The sequence below is a fragment of the Esox lucius genome, chromosome 18 (genome assembly GCF_011004845.1).
Source record: "Esox lucius isolate fEsoLuc1 chromosome 18, fEsoLuc1.pri, whole genome shotgun sequence".
Classification (NCBI taxonomy): Eukaryota; Metazoa; Chordata; class Actinopteri; order Esociformes; family Esocidae; genus Esox; species Esox lucius.
In genome coordinates, this window is record NC_047586.1 from 14,730,524 (window position 1) to 14,744,021 (window position 13,498).

Here is a 13,498-nt window from a genome sequence, read left to right on the forward strand (position 1 = left end):
TCTACTGGAAGAGCTGCCACATTTTTATTAGCTGACAAGAAAGCCATAAAAAAAAGGGAAGCGAATGAGCCAGATTCTGTAATCCTCCTTTTTTGCTATAAAGGATCAGATCAAATCAACAGTTTTTCAGAATGTGTTTTGATAAAAATTTTGAACTAAATGCTGCTAAATCAGTATCCCAGAATCCAGTTTTTTGGACTGGCCTTGCCATCTGGTGGACAGGTTGGGGTGCTACTTCTACACATGCCATTCCCAAACCACCCCCCATGACCCCATTTTAACATTTGAACAGAAAATGTACCCCTCTTTAAAAATGTGATGTTTTCAAACTCTGTTTCCTTTCTTAATTGGTGGTAGGACAGTCATTGTTTTAGACCGATTTGTAAAAATATTTAAGTCTTAATGAAGGTCTAAGATTCATCAAAGACGTTAAAGCGATAAGTATGTAAGGTATTTTCTGTATGAAAAAGGGAAACATTATCATTGATGACATTCTTTGTTCTCCTGTCCGGTTCAAGTTCTGAAGGAAATCATGGGGATGTTTAGTATTTTAAGAGTTGCTTGTTACACTTTGTCTATGTGTGCTCAAGGCTCTTATCATTCTCTGCTGGGCAACTGCTTATCACGCCTGCCTACAGTATACATTACATGTGGTGAAATGATCCAGTCTGTAGGCTACTCCAGTTCTGAACATTTGCTACTAATATAACTGATTCTAATAAAAAAATATTTAAACTATTGATTGTGTATAGGTAGCACTAATAGCCAGATACTAGTAATTTACTCTACTGCTTAAAGATTAAATGTATGGAAAGTTAGCTGCAGGTGGACTGCTCATGGGCGAGATAGACTAGGATAACAAGGTCTTTGAATTCATGAAAAACAAGTATTTGTTTTTGTGTCGGAGCTCTTTTAATCCTATGAGACGTGAGCCATTAATAGCCCTGCATCCCTTTTTGCCAATTCAGGCCTTCTCTGATGTATCACATCTCATCCTTGCTTTGTCTTCTGCTATAGCTGTACCCCAGGATAAAGCCTCGTCAGCGGTCCCTGGCGTAGCACCCCGCTCCCTCCCTGGGTGAAAAAACTGGACTACAGGCAAGCAATGCCTGAAAAGACTGGAGGTTAGGGGCGGCCTGGTGCTCCCCTCTCCCCTTCCTGTAACTCTGGCTGTGGCACACCGGATAGTGTTTAACAATGACACACACACACGCATATAAACACACTGACTCAAGAGAAGAGAGGATCACTCTGATACCCCCCTTTCAGTCAGCCAAACCCCACTCAGTTCACTCTCATTTTAGCTTTATTTAAATGTCATTCCCAATGCCAAGTGGAGAATCAACCACTAACCCCTAGTGCATTTTAGCATCCAATTAAAGAGGGCCCTGTGTGTTTTTTTAAGTACACGTTCAAGGACTGGAGAAGGTGGCTTTGTGTATGTGTGTACAGTATGTTGTGTGTGGTGTGTATGTAATAATTTGTATTCAATTTTTCTTATGTATTCATTTAGTCAACAAACAATATACATTAAATACTTATTTTTCCTACTGAAAAAAAAGAATGAGAGAAAGAAGATAAATAATAAAACAATTTAGTTTAACAGAGAAATATGAAAAATAAGAGCTCCACATAGAACAAATGTACAAGTAAGGCTATCTTAATGTGCACATGTTCAATATGAATTATTTAATGGGACAACATTGTATGTAAATAAAAATATGTGAACTAAGACTAAGGATAAAATGATGAATTAAGTTAAGGTGTTTTTTTTTTGGTGTGTAATTTGCTCTGATTGGTCTGACACAATGATAGATATAAATATCACATGTAACGAGTTTTAAATGGTTTCTATGACATGACTATGAAAGCCCTGTTCATTCAGAAGTGTGTTGGATTATTAAATATTCCCCACACAAAATGACATTTGCATTTTCTTAGCTCTTCTCGCACAATAGAGCCTTCTGTGTACAATAACAGGGCCTATAACTATTTATAAACTCTCTTGTTAAATGCCCAACTTTAGTCATAGAAATGGTTTGCCAAAGTATTTCAGAGTGGGTTTAACGCTTCACTCAACTTGTCAGCTTTTCCAAAGAGATGTCTAACCACAGCCAATTAAGACTGAGATTTCCGAAGTGTGTATGTGTTGTGCTTGGATGCTATGTCCTATGTGGGGTGGGTTTAGTGCAATGAATGAACTCTTTGGGCACCGCTTTGTTTCTTTGCGCATGTGTGTTGAAATGCATCAGGGCTCTCTCCACAGGGCCATGATCATGGGTCCCAACTTCACTTCAGCCATGTGTGTTTAAATACTCCAGGGCCCTCTCACTGTAGGGCCATGTGCAGGGGTCCCAACTTCACTTCAGCCGTGTGTGTTTAAATACTCCAGGGCTCTCTCACTAAAAGGGCCACGATCAGGGGTTCCCAACTTCACTTCAGCCATGTGTGTTTAAATACTCCAGGGCCCTCTCACTGTAGGGCCATGTGCAGGGGTCCCAACTTCACTTCAGCCATGTGTGTTTAAATACTCCAGGGCTCTCTCACTAAAAGGGCCATAATCAGGGGTTCCCCACTTCACTTCAGCCATGTGTGTTTAAATACTCCAGGGCCCTCTCACTGTAGGGCCATGTGCAGGGGTCCCAACTTCACTTCAGCCATGTGTGTTTAAATACTCCAGGGCCCTCTCACTAAAAGGGCCATGATCAGGGGTTCCCCACTTCACTTCAGCCATGTGTGTTTAAATACTCCAGGGCCCTCTCACTGTAGGGCAATGTGCAGTGTTATAATTGAGCACTTGATCAAACCCATGCTTTTACACTCCCACAAATCAGATGGGTTGGATATTCAAGCAGATTTACATTTACATAACACTAAAGTATTTTGTCGTACTCACCACCTCGCCCTCCTGACCTTGTTGTACTCACCTCCTCGCCCTCCTGACCTTGTTGTACTCAACTCCTCGCCCTCCTGACCTTGTTGTACTCAACTCCTCGCCCTCCTGACCTTGTTGTACTCAACTCCTCGCCTTTCTGCCCTTGTTGTACTCACCTCCTCACTGTGTGTTTCCAGTCATGTGAGATGAGACGTGCACCTTGCCAGGCGGGTAGGAAAGAAAGGGCCTTGCCGTAATCATCCCGGTAAATATTGTCAGAAAGTATGAGCTTGTGTATGTTTGACTGTCTGCTGTATGAAGACTTAAACTGACTTGTGGAGGTTATGGAAGCATTAAGGATGCAGTGCTTGCACTTCCTGTTCTGTAAATCTGCACAATAAAAACAAGTCCTGGCATGACAAGCGGTGTAGTTTGTTTCATTTTGCTGTCATCTCCTGTTTTTCTCTGTTTTTTCTGTTTGTTTTCTGTAGTTTTTTCTGGTCTTCAGCAGCACCATCAAGCCAGGCTATACTGTCTGTTGGAGGCTATTCATTGGTTGCAGTGTGGTGTAAAACTGTCTTCTTTTTGGGTAACAAGCTTTGTAAAAATTTGTTACACTGCAAAAATTGTACTTCTCATTACATCCAAAGCAGTGGCATCATTAGCCCTGGGCAATCGGGGCTATAGCCCCAGATCTTTTATGAATAGCCCCGGATCTCAAACGGATCAGAAATAATAATAATAACTATTATCATGATCTATTCATATATAATTCTGATCGCGCATTACGACAACGTAGACGTGTTGGATGCTAGCGTGTACATCAACATTTTCTGCATTTACATTCAAAACCCTGTACCTTCTGTCCCGGACAGGGCGGAAGGAGGGCTACACCCCGAATGTATTGTGATCCTAGCGATGCCTCTGATCCAAAGTCTGGTATAATTTAATTTAAAAGGGATATTTGCATTTATTTGTCAGAATACATGGATTATTAGGGAGTTTTTCCTAATCTCTGCATCAACTCTTGTCGTTTGCTCTTTGGGGTTTCAGACTGGGTCTTTGTAAAAGCACTGTGACAACTACAGATGTAAAAAGGGCTTTATAAAATACATTTGACTGATACAGATACTATGAATTAGGAAATGAATTAGGAAATTGAATCGAAGATTTCAGTTTGTTTTTCAATTGAATTGTTCACATTATAGGTCACATTAAAAGTGGAAAAAGTTCTGACATGATTTATCTTTTTCTCATTCTTTTACATCACAAAAACCTGGCATTTTCACAGGGGTGTGTAGACGTTTTATATCCACTGTAGTTTGGACAGACAGCCAGCTCTAGGAAGACTTAATGGCTTGGTGTCTGCTCTGACTTGCACTGTGAAGACAGATGTGTATTTTTCTAAATCATGTTCAATCACTTGAGATATTTCCTTGAAGTATATTCATAACCTGGTATTTTGTTAAAGCCATTCATAATCTTGTATTTGTGTGTAGATTGGAAATAATATATATATTATTATTTTCAATCAAATTTTACAATGCCTTTGTAAAGAGTTTGGGCCATGAGAGGATACATTTGTCAGTTTGCACACAAGGTCCAACCATGCCCCATAGAGAGATTTGTTGGTGTGTCAGTTTTCTTTAGCCTTTCTCGTCATCTATCTTCAACACTTTGGCCAGATCCCAGACCTAGAGCTGTCTAGCTGTCCTTAATTAGCACAGGACCAAATTGTCACTTTGAAACGAATGCTGTGAGAGAACCTGTTGTCAGCCCCAAGGAAATACAGGGATATTCAATGAGAAAGGCTGCCAAACAACAAAATGAGTCAGAGAATAGATGAGAGAAATGCATAGTGAAACACTGGATGATAATTTCATTTTCTTCATGATTCTTGCTTCTTGATATTGCCTGTTAGAAACTGGGCGATATAAGCATGGAGGAAAAAGAATCTGATATGAAGTCAGAGGTCTCTAAAGACTTTGGTAAGTATTGCCCAGAAGGTCACTGAATTTTGACAGATTTTAAAAATGGCATCTTAAATGTTTGCATGTGGAATTTTACATAGGCAATGGATCATTGCTGACTCATTCAACTTAACTTTAGAGTTTTTTGTGAATGCATCATACAAAATGTGTGAACAAGACTCCACTTAGAACAAAAAGCTGAACCGTGTAATCCTTCATTCTTTGGTCCGAGTAAACTGTAGCTGCCAGTTGAACCACCATGTGTTCCATGCATCCCAATAAAACCCTTCCATATATACAGTAATGCATTACTTTGAACCAGAGTCTATGGGTGTGACTGGTGATTACTGTGTAACATAGTGTCTTCTCCCAATAGTGGAGGTTGAACAGATTCAGAAGAGAGGCTTCACCAGCGGAATCGGTTCTCAGCTATCTAAAGTAAGTCTAATGATGAAAAGGACAGTAAGTGGCGTCTGTTTTCGTTACTGTGTCAGTCAACATGAGTCCAAGCTGGAGACAAGCTAGGACAGCAGAGCAATGTTACCTCACGTGTGGCCGCCTGTACGGATATTACATGAATAGTTATGAACATTAAAAACAGAGAAGAGACGCAAATAGACATCTGGGTGATAAATGGTCCCGCCGCCCCCATTTTCCAGGAACTACTTTTAAACGGAAACGTTATTTTAAGATCGCTGCTGAGACTGTCGAAGTTATCAAGGTCTTATCTAAATGTGACCGGTGACACCTCACGTCCTCTCTGTGGTCTACACTTATGGTGAGGCTGCTGTGAGCGTAACATACGGTATCATAACTTTGTCACTGACATTTATTTTGTAAGGTCAACATGCAAAATGAAACCGTCTATTTCAATACGTCAGCACAGATGTGATGGAATGTCGGCCGACCACACAAGTTATCACAAGCCAGTACAACTTACCTCCTGATTCTGCATCCTCAATATGCTTTTTGCTCCACATTCTGTTGTTCCCTTTCTACCCTTCAGACTCATCCCCTACCTCAAAGTGACTTACTGTAAGCTCCTTCAGACTCATCCCCTACCTCAAAGTGACTTACTGTAAGCTCCTTCAGACTCATCCCCTACCTCAAAGTGACTTACTGTAAGCTCCTTCAGACTCATCCCCTACCTCAAAGTGACTTACTGTAAGCTCCTTCAGACTCATCCCCTACCTCAAAGTGACTTACTGTAAGCTCCTTCAGACTCACCCCCTACCTCAAAGTGACTTACTGTAAGCTCCTTTGACAAACACGTTGATGACATCCACACCCATTTCAATCAGTCATTGGTCCCTCACACACACACAAAACTGCCCTACTGTATACATCAACCTTTTCCACTGCTTTGAATTACTGTAACTAATTAGTGATGTCTGGCCCCTCAACCTCACCCCCTTCTCCAGACCATCTGTCACTTCCCTCATCAACTACATCTGACCAAACCAAGAACTGTGTCCCATCTAACTTCACTTTGGCCAGTGTGGCTCCACTCCTAAAGAAACCACACCTAATGTAAAAACAAAACAAAGGGGGACAAAACAGATACGTTTGGATTTCAATACTGAACCCATAATTTTGTATGTATTTTTTACCACTGTTCCTTTCTAATTAGGTATTGCTTTAGAGGTGTGCAAATAATGATCAGATAGAAGGAACAAAAACTGCATGTTTGGACCTCTTTGGTGATTTTAAGATTGAAATACCATTCCTCTATTAGGTGCCCAATGGCTATGGCTAAATCAGAATTCTGTGTTTATTGTGTATCATATAATACACATATAGAAATTGAAATATTTATGTACAGTCAAATACACTGAGGCGTGCTTCTGCAGAGAACTCATTAAATCTCTTACTGCTAGAAGCCCCAGCCATCATATTGTGACGGGCTCATTAGGGCATTAACCCTTCTAGAATTCACGTACAGCTGCCTGTCAACTGCTGAGTCATTGCAGAGCGATGTGAAGGCAGGTTGGCTGTCAGGGGGCTGAGGTATTAATAGAGCCTGGGCAGAAGAGCGGGCTAGTGAGTTGAAATGTGAGATGACTCCCACTTCCCACCATCCCTTATCCCTCTCTGCTGCAGACGATTTCCTCTGATCTATAATATTGTATAATCTTGGTTACCAGATTCTGTATCTTATTCTGATCCTCTTGTTGTTGCAAAATTGTTATTCCCAAGCATTATGTGCCATATTATTTGTCATTTTCACTTTAAAATGTAATGCTTCATTCAACCTACTGAAAGATGTATCAACCCCTTTATAACGTTATAACTAACATATCAGTTGAATGCTATAGGAAACTCAAATGTACATACAGGATCTGTATATAAAAGGCCCCTTCACTGATTTCCCACTGTTTTTGCCAAGTAGAGAATTGTAATTTATGGGAATGGAATGATTATGTAGGAAAATCAATGTGGCATAAATAGGTAATGAGTTTAAATACATTTAAATAAATAGTTAATGATCTTTCGGATCAGCCAATCTAAACCACTCTAACAATTAAAATGTCAACCATCATTAAGGTTTCAAGCCAGCCCAGTGACAGTCCTCTGAGCATGCAGGCTCTGGCCGAAGAGACGGACCGGCTGCTGAGGGAGCACCTAGAGGTGGTGTCTGTCCCACTGAAGGCCTACAAGAAGAGGCTGCAGGTATGTTACCATCCAGGGCAAACTGTCTCCTGGTTCCAAGAGTCTGCTTCCCTTTCTGCCAATCCTTCTCTAAGTCAGTGCTGCTAATCCAACATCAGCTGCGTGAGATGCAGCCATAGGGCCAAGTGTACTAGTCACTTATACACCCTCACTGTCTTTCCTGTGTCTCTTCCCGCAGCTTTTGAGTAAGAAGATAATAGAGGTGGATTTGCATTCCCACAGCCCATCGCCGAACTTCCCGGCGGACCGAGAGGAGAAACTCAGGCATACACTCGCAGAGGTAGACCCTCACAACAACCCCAGTGCCTTTCGGCAGTGAGTCGGTACTGAGGATGTGCATGAGTTTAGACGTTGTTTTGGTGTGTTCACAGTACTATGGTATCGTGGTAGGTAAAGAGGACAGAACTTCCCTTTTTTTTAATTCTTTGCCATGTAAAACAGGAATGTGTTTTTGTGGTACCTGTGTTGTGAGAACAAAGCCTTATTCAACATACATTTTTGGGCTGTTTTTTTGACAAGAACTGGACTAAAATCAATCTAAATTCAGATCAAGTCCATCACGGGTCTGCGAATGCATGTGTATGAATGCAGGTCTGGCAGTCGCTGGCCAAAGCGGAGAGGACATGCAATGATCTACAGAGAGGCGTACTTGTGTTGGAGGGCCGTTTGGCCGAGCTGAGCCATTGGGAGGCTGAAGCCCTGGAGGTTAACCGGCACCTGAAAGCGAGGCTGAACACAGGCCATTCAGGACCAGCGCCCAGGGCCAAAGTAAGCACCCCTCACTACTTGTAATTGTTAGCATAAAATATTATGTGCTGTTACACTACTTGGGGTTGTCCACACTTAAATCAGATATCGTTCTTCTTCCACACATACAGTAGGTGCGTCTGTACTCATGTTTGTTATGTGATATCTCGCCCAACACTGACCTGGTATAGAGTTTACTTGAATTATTGACGTGTTGACATACAACAAGATTTTGACATTTGCAAAATTATGCTGATTGGCCATCTACACTTAAATTGATTCTCTGGGAGAATTCAGCAAGCCAGGTCACTTACCCCACTGTAGATGAAGTGATTAAATTGCACCTTTTCCTTTCCCTTCAAAAAAAAAGTCGAAAAGGAAGGTTTTGAGTGAATAACAGAAGGGTTCAAATTAAGAGAACACAGCAAATTGAACGCTTCTGTTCCTCACTCAAAGCTTTCCTGTTCACATTTTTTGGAAAGGAAAGAAAAAGGTGCAGTGAGCTGTATCTCTAGATCTCTGACTTCACGAGACAACATTGGGCACGCATGCTCAGAGACAGGATAGTTAACCCATGGGATATCTCAGACATCGCTGGTGTGATTTTACCTAAATAACGGATGAATTACATTCCTAGACCAAGTTCTAATAGTATTTTGATATTCCAGTAAGATTTTAATGTTTTTGCAACATTCTGTTTATTTCTCTTGTTCCTCACAGGTGTTAATCTCTCGTGGTCTGCAGCTTGAGGGTCAAGTGATTACAGAGGGGCGGGACCTGCAGGCTCTGGTGGAGAAAGCACGGACTAACTCCCCTATGCAAAATCTAAATGCAACTGCTTTGGAGGACAGAATAACACAAACGGTTGCTAAAGCTCAGGTACTTACTACAATAATAGACTTCACAGCCTTGAAATACTAACTAGCTGGGTATGAAATGGAAGCACGCAATGTAGGTCCATGAAAATCAGTGCAGGCCAACTGTTGAATTACCAGATCTTTGGATTGGTGTGGCGCAATTTGGGAATTTGTTCTTATTTTATCTTCTGTGGCGTTTGTGTATTTGATCATCAACGTGGCTTGGTTTGTGTGTCTTTCCCCTTCCAGGAAATGTTAGAGGTGCTTAGATCCCAGGAGTCAAGGCGAGATCTGGGACTGGCGGATAATCTTCCACCAACCAAGGTGGTAGTCCACTCATACTCACTGCCAGACACCCTGCAGGGTTCATTTGCAGCAGATGCAGCCAAGAAAAAAGCTGACCTGCTGTCCCACGCCAAGCCTGCAAGCCACCGTTTACCCGAGGACACAAGCCAGCAGACAGACAGCACCAAAGCCATGCCACGAAACCAACCTCACACTCTGTCTCCAACACAACCTCAACTGCTGGATCTAACTACATTTCGGGTTCAGACTCCAGACAAAACTGAAACGCACAAAACTCAAACTCCTGTTGACCCTCCAGCGCAGCTTCCAGCCCAAGTTCAAATATATGCCAAGCCCAGTGAAACTCAGCTTTTGAACCAAAGACACAATGATCAACAAAATCAGATCCAGATCACCAAATGTAGAGACCAACCGTCGACCCACAGCACTCCTCAAGAAGGCAGCAACGAAGCCTTTCCGTGCCCATCGGTCAATTGTGAAGTCCATCTGAATGCTGAGGCAATGGCCAGGAGCAGGTTGGAGGAGGCAAGGTTTCACATGCAGGAGCACATCGAGGCAGCCATCGTACTCTTCAGTGACCAAGAGGTGTCTGACTGGCAAGCCAAGAGAAAAGAGGTAGGAGAGATCAAATTCTGTCCCCTTTGATTGCACAACGTCAGTGTGCATCTTCATGATTAGAATATGTTTAACATTTATACAGTATGTGTCAGAAATATAGTGCTCTTTCAAAATTCTCTACATTTCTCTATTTTATTTTTTCTAACTCTCATCTCACCACATCTGATGACTCAAATATCTAATTTTCCAGGAGAGGGAATAATACCTGGGTATAAAATGTTTTGGTTTGCAACATGGATAGCTCATTATTGCACCTGGGTCACAGCGACTCTTGTATCTCTCCTGTGAGTCGTTTTGTTCTAACCACATCCCTTTGATGAGCGTTGTCAACGATGGCGTGATGGGAGGTCATCCATTTTGAGTGTGTCTATATGTTTGAGCCATTCTACTCGTGTGGTTCTAGGCATGTCTACCCACAGAGTGCGGTGCGTCTCTGACCGGGGCAGAGCGCCTGGAGGCTCTCAGGGACCTGTGTGAGACCCTGGACCTGGAGAGCGGCCGCCGTGGAGTTGCAGTCGGACGGCAGGGGAGCATCCAGCTGCAACCGCAGTGCGGTGCAGCGTTGCCTCCACCCGACGGGTGAGACCCAGTGCTGCTGTTACGTAGAACCGCTTTCATGCAGTGCTCTGCAGAGACGCGACTGGTGCTTGGGCAGTTTTCTGTAAATGCCAGCTGGCGGATCACTTTTTCTGTTAACATACACTTGAATAATGTCACTATTCTGCACTCTCATGATGATGATTGAAGCGTTCATTGGACAAGAAAAAAAGTTGGTGTTACCAAAATTCGGGAAGCATTGGGCAGTTACTTTAAGCATAAGTCTATTGGTTTGTCTGTAACGTAGCATGTTGACTGTATGAAATGGTTTGGCCTTTTTTACTCTGTCTCAGAATGGCTTCTGTAGACAACACCGTGGAGCTGATAAAATCATCAGAGTTTGAAATGTCCCTGATCTCAGCTCAGCTGGATCGTATCACCAGCCAGCCCATAGCAATCGTTGGCTATTCCCTGGCTGATCCCAGGACTCTGGCTGACTTAAAGGTACGCTGCAAAAACTCAGTGACACACAACAGTGGATGCGTTGCGTGTCTTTAGTTCAACACATTCAAGCCACGCACAAACACGCGCCCACTGAGCTCATTAAACAGCTGTATAATAAATTGGATGTTTAACTGTCCTCAGGAAATCGATATGCGGCTTCACGCGCAGCTGAGAGGTATTTTGGGGCGGATCTACGAGGGGGAGAACCTCGATCCCTCCGTGCCTCCGCCCGTTTGTCGCACCCTCTTGGGTTGCAGCCACCGCCTTCACCAGCTCAGACAGACACATAAGAGGATGCACTTGGCCGCCTGTGCCCTAGACCGCTTCTTAGCCCCGCTACGAGATGCCAACGCTGGGATACAGGCTGCGCTCGATCACCCAGACCACCGGCAACCTGGAGATGCTGCAACTCGAGCCAGGCGTTCCAGATTGCTGTCTCTCCGGCAGAGTGTGAGGAAGGCCGACAAAGACGGGGGAAGGCTGGACGGCTTGCTGGACGCGGCCGGAATGTCATTGATCGTGGAAGGAACTGTTGCAACTTGTCGTGATATAGTGGCGGTATTGTCACAACAACTGGAGGAGGCAGACCTCAGCTTGGCCAGGAGAGAAAGTGGGGGGGAGCAAAAGCGGGACGAGGAGAGGTCTGAGAAGCGGATGGAGAGGGAACTGAAGCAGAGCCAGGAAGATACGTCCCAAAGAAAGAGAGGACGGAAAGAAGGGCAAAGGCCTATGGCTCAACAAAAGAGGGAAGAGGGGGAAACATCAGGCCTTAGGAAGAAGGGCCAGGTGGATGGAGCAAATGTGAAGAAGAGAAGAAGGGCCCTTATGGAAGGCCTGCAGGACATTCAAAGGGCCATGGAGCAGCAGGGACTTAAAGAGCCCACTCTCCCTGCAGTGCTGCATAGGTATGTGAAACAAACACACACACGCATGGTTGACCCAAAAAAAAGGCAGTGTATCTGCCCAGGCAGTCACACCTGAGTCTGTGTCACATAGGTTACTAACTCATCTAAAGCCAAACATCTCTAAATTCTGGCTAGACGTTGTTGTTCTTGATATCAGTGTAGTTATATTTTACATTAACTTTCATTCTCCGTCCTCATTAGTTATTTCTGTCTGCTAATTCCATTGCTGCCGAGGCCACATAGTGTGAGCTAAGCTTGAGTGACAGGACAGTAGAAGATAGCATATTACAGTAAATAGTTCATTTTGATTAGTGGTGTGCGCTAGGCGAGCTGCGTAACAGCCCTTCAACCAGACTTGTATTTCTGTGGGTTAGCATGATCTGCAGCGTAGTTGGGTGACTTATTAGCTGACCCGTTCACCACTAACGCAAACACGCACACCTCTGTAACACATTTCAATGAATAAACTCTCCTTCTCCCGGTCCTTCTCAGGATGCGTGCACTGAAGGACCTGGAGGGGCGGCTGGCAGTGCTGCACTCTGAGCTGCAGAGTGTACAGGTAGCATACCGCCGGGCTGCACCCGACCCGGAGAGGAGCGTGGACATGCAGGAGCTGGAGACTCTGTGGGAGGAGACCCATGCAACCATGACAGAGGGGTAGGACAGGGAGAAGATCTACAAAAGGAAAGAGCGAATGAGTGAAAAGATGAGGGAAGTGTCCAAGAGCATAAAAGAGCAGTAGTTTGATATAGGGAGATGTTTTCTTTTTTTTGCAAATTGTTCTTATTACTGGGGGGACGTCTCCCTGTCCCTGCTGCTCCTACGCCCTTAAAGGTGTCCAACAGAACCGTTAGGCAGTGGCGTCGTTAGCCTTGGGCGTCCGGGGCTATAGCCCCGGATCTTTTATGAATAGCCCCGGATCTATGTGTAGGCCGCTAGTGTGTACATTCTAAACCCCATACTTTCTGTCCCGGGCGGGGCGGGACGGGACGGGACGGGAGGGTGGGCTAAGCCCCGAATGTATTGTGACATTCTAGCGAAGCATCTGCTTGGAGGGAAGAGAAAAGGTGGAGTGAGAGGATCAATAGGACCACAGGGAGATGGGAGAACCAACAGAGGCATTAATTAGGAAAGAAATGAAGAGTGGAGGACAGAGGAGGTGGAGGGGAAAGGAAGAAGCGAGGAGGGAGAGGACAGGAAAAGAGGAAAGAGATAAATTGATGGAATGATAAATAACACTATTCAAAACAGTTCACAATGATGTAATGAGCACGCAGTGACCTCAATGTTTTTATGAGCATGCTGTGTAAACACAATGTATTTATGAGCACGCAGTGTGACCACAATGTTTTCATGAGTACGCTGTGTGACTGCAATGTATTTATGAGTATGCAGTGTGACTACAATGTATTTATGAGTACGCAGTGTGACCACAATGTTTTCATGAGTACGCTGTGTGCCTATAATGTATTTATGAGTAAGCAGTGTGACCACAATGTTTTCATGAGT

General features: G+C 43.7%; 1 protein-coding gene across 9 annotated transcripts in view; it reads left to right on the top strand.

Moving 5' to 3' along the window:
* Window positions 1-3,294, top strand: part of ppp1r13bb (protein phosphatase 1, regulatory subunit 13Bb) — a 34,523-nt gene extending 31,229 nt beyond the window's left edge. For all 9 annotated transcript variants that reach the window (XM_020056368.3, XM_020056369.3, XM_020056371.3 and 6 more), the window contains one exon: window positions 1,018-3,294. In XM_020056368.3, the coding sequence (XP_019911927.2) occupies window positions 1,018-1,059 (42 nt within the window). In that variant the 3' untranslated portion in view covers window positions 1,060-3,294. The remainder of the gene's footprint in view (window positions 1-1,017) is intronic.
* Window positions 3,295-13,498: the final 10,204 nt, after the last annotated feature.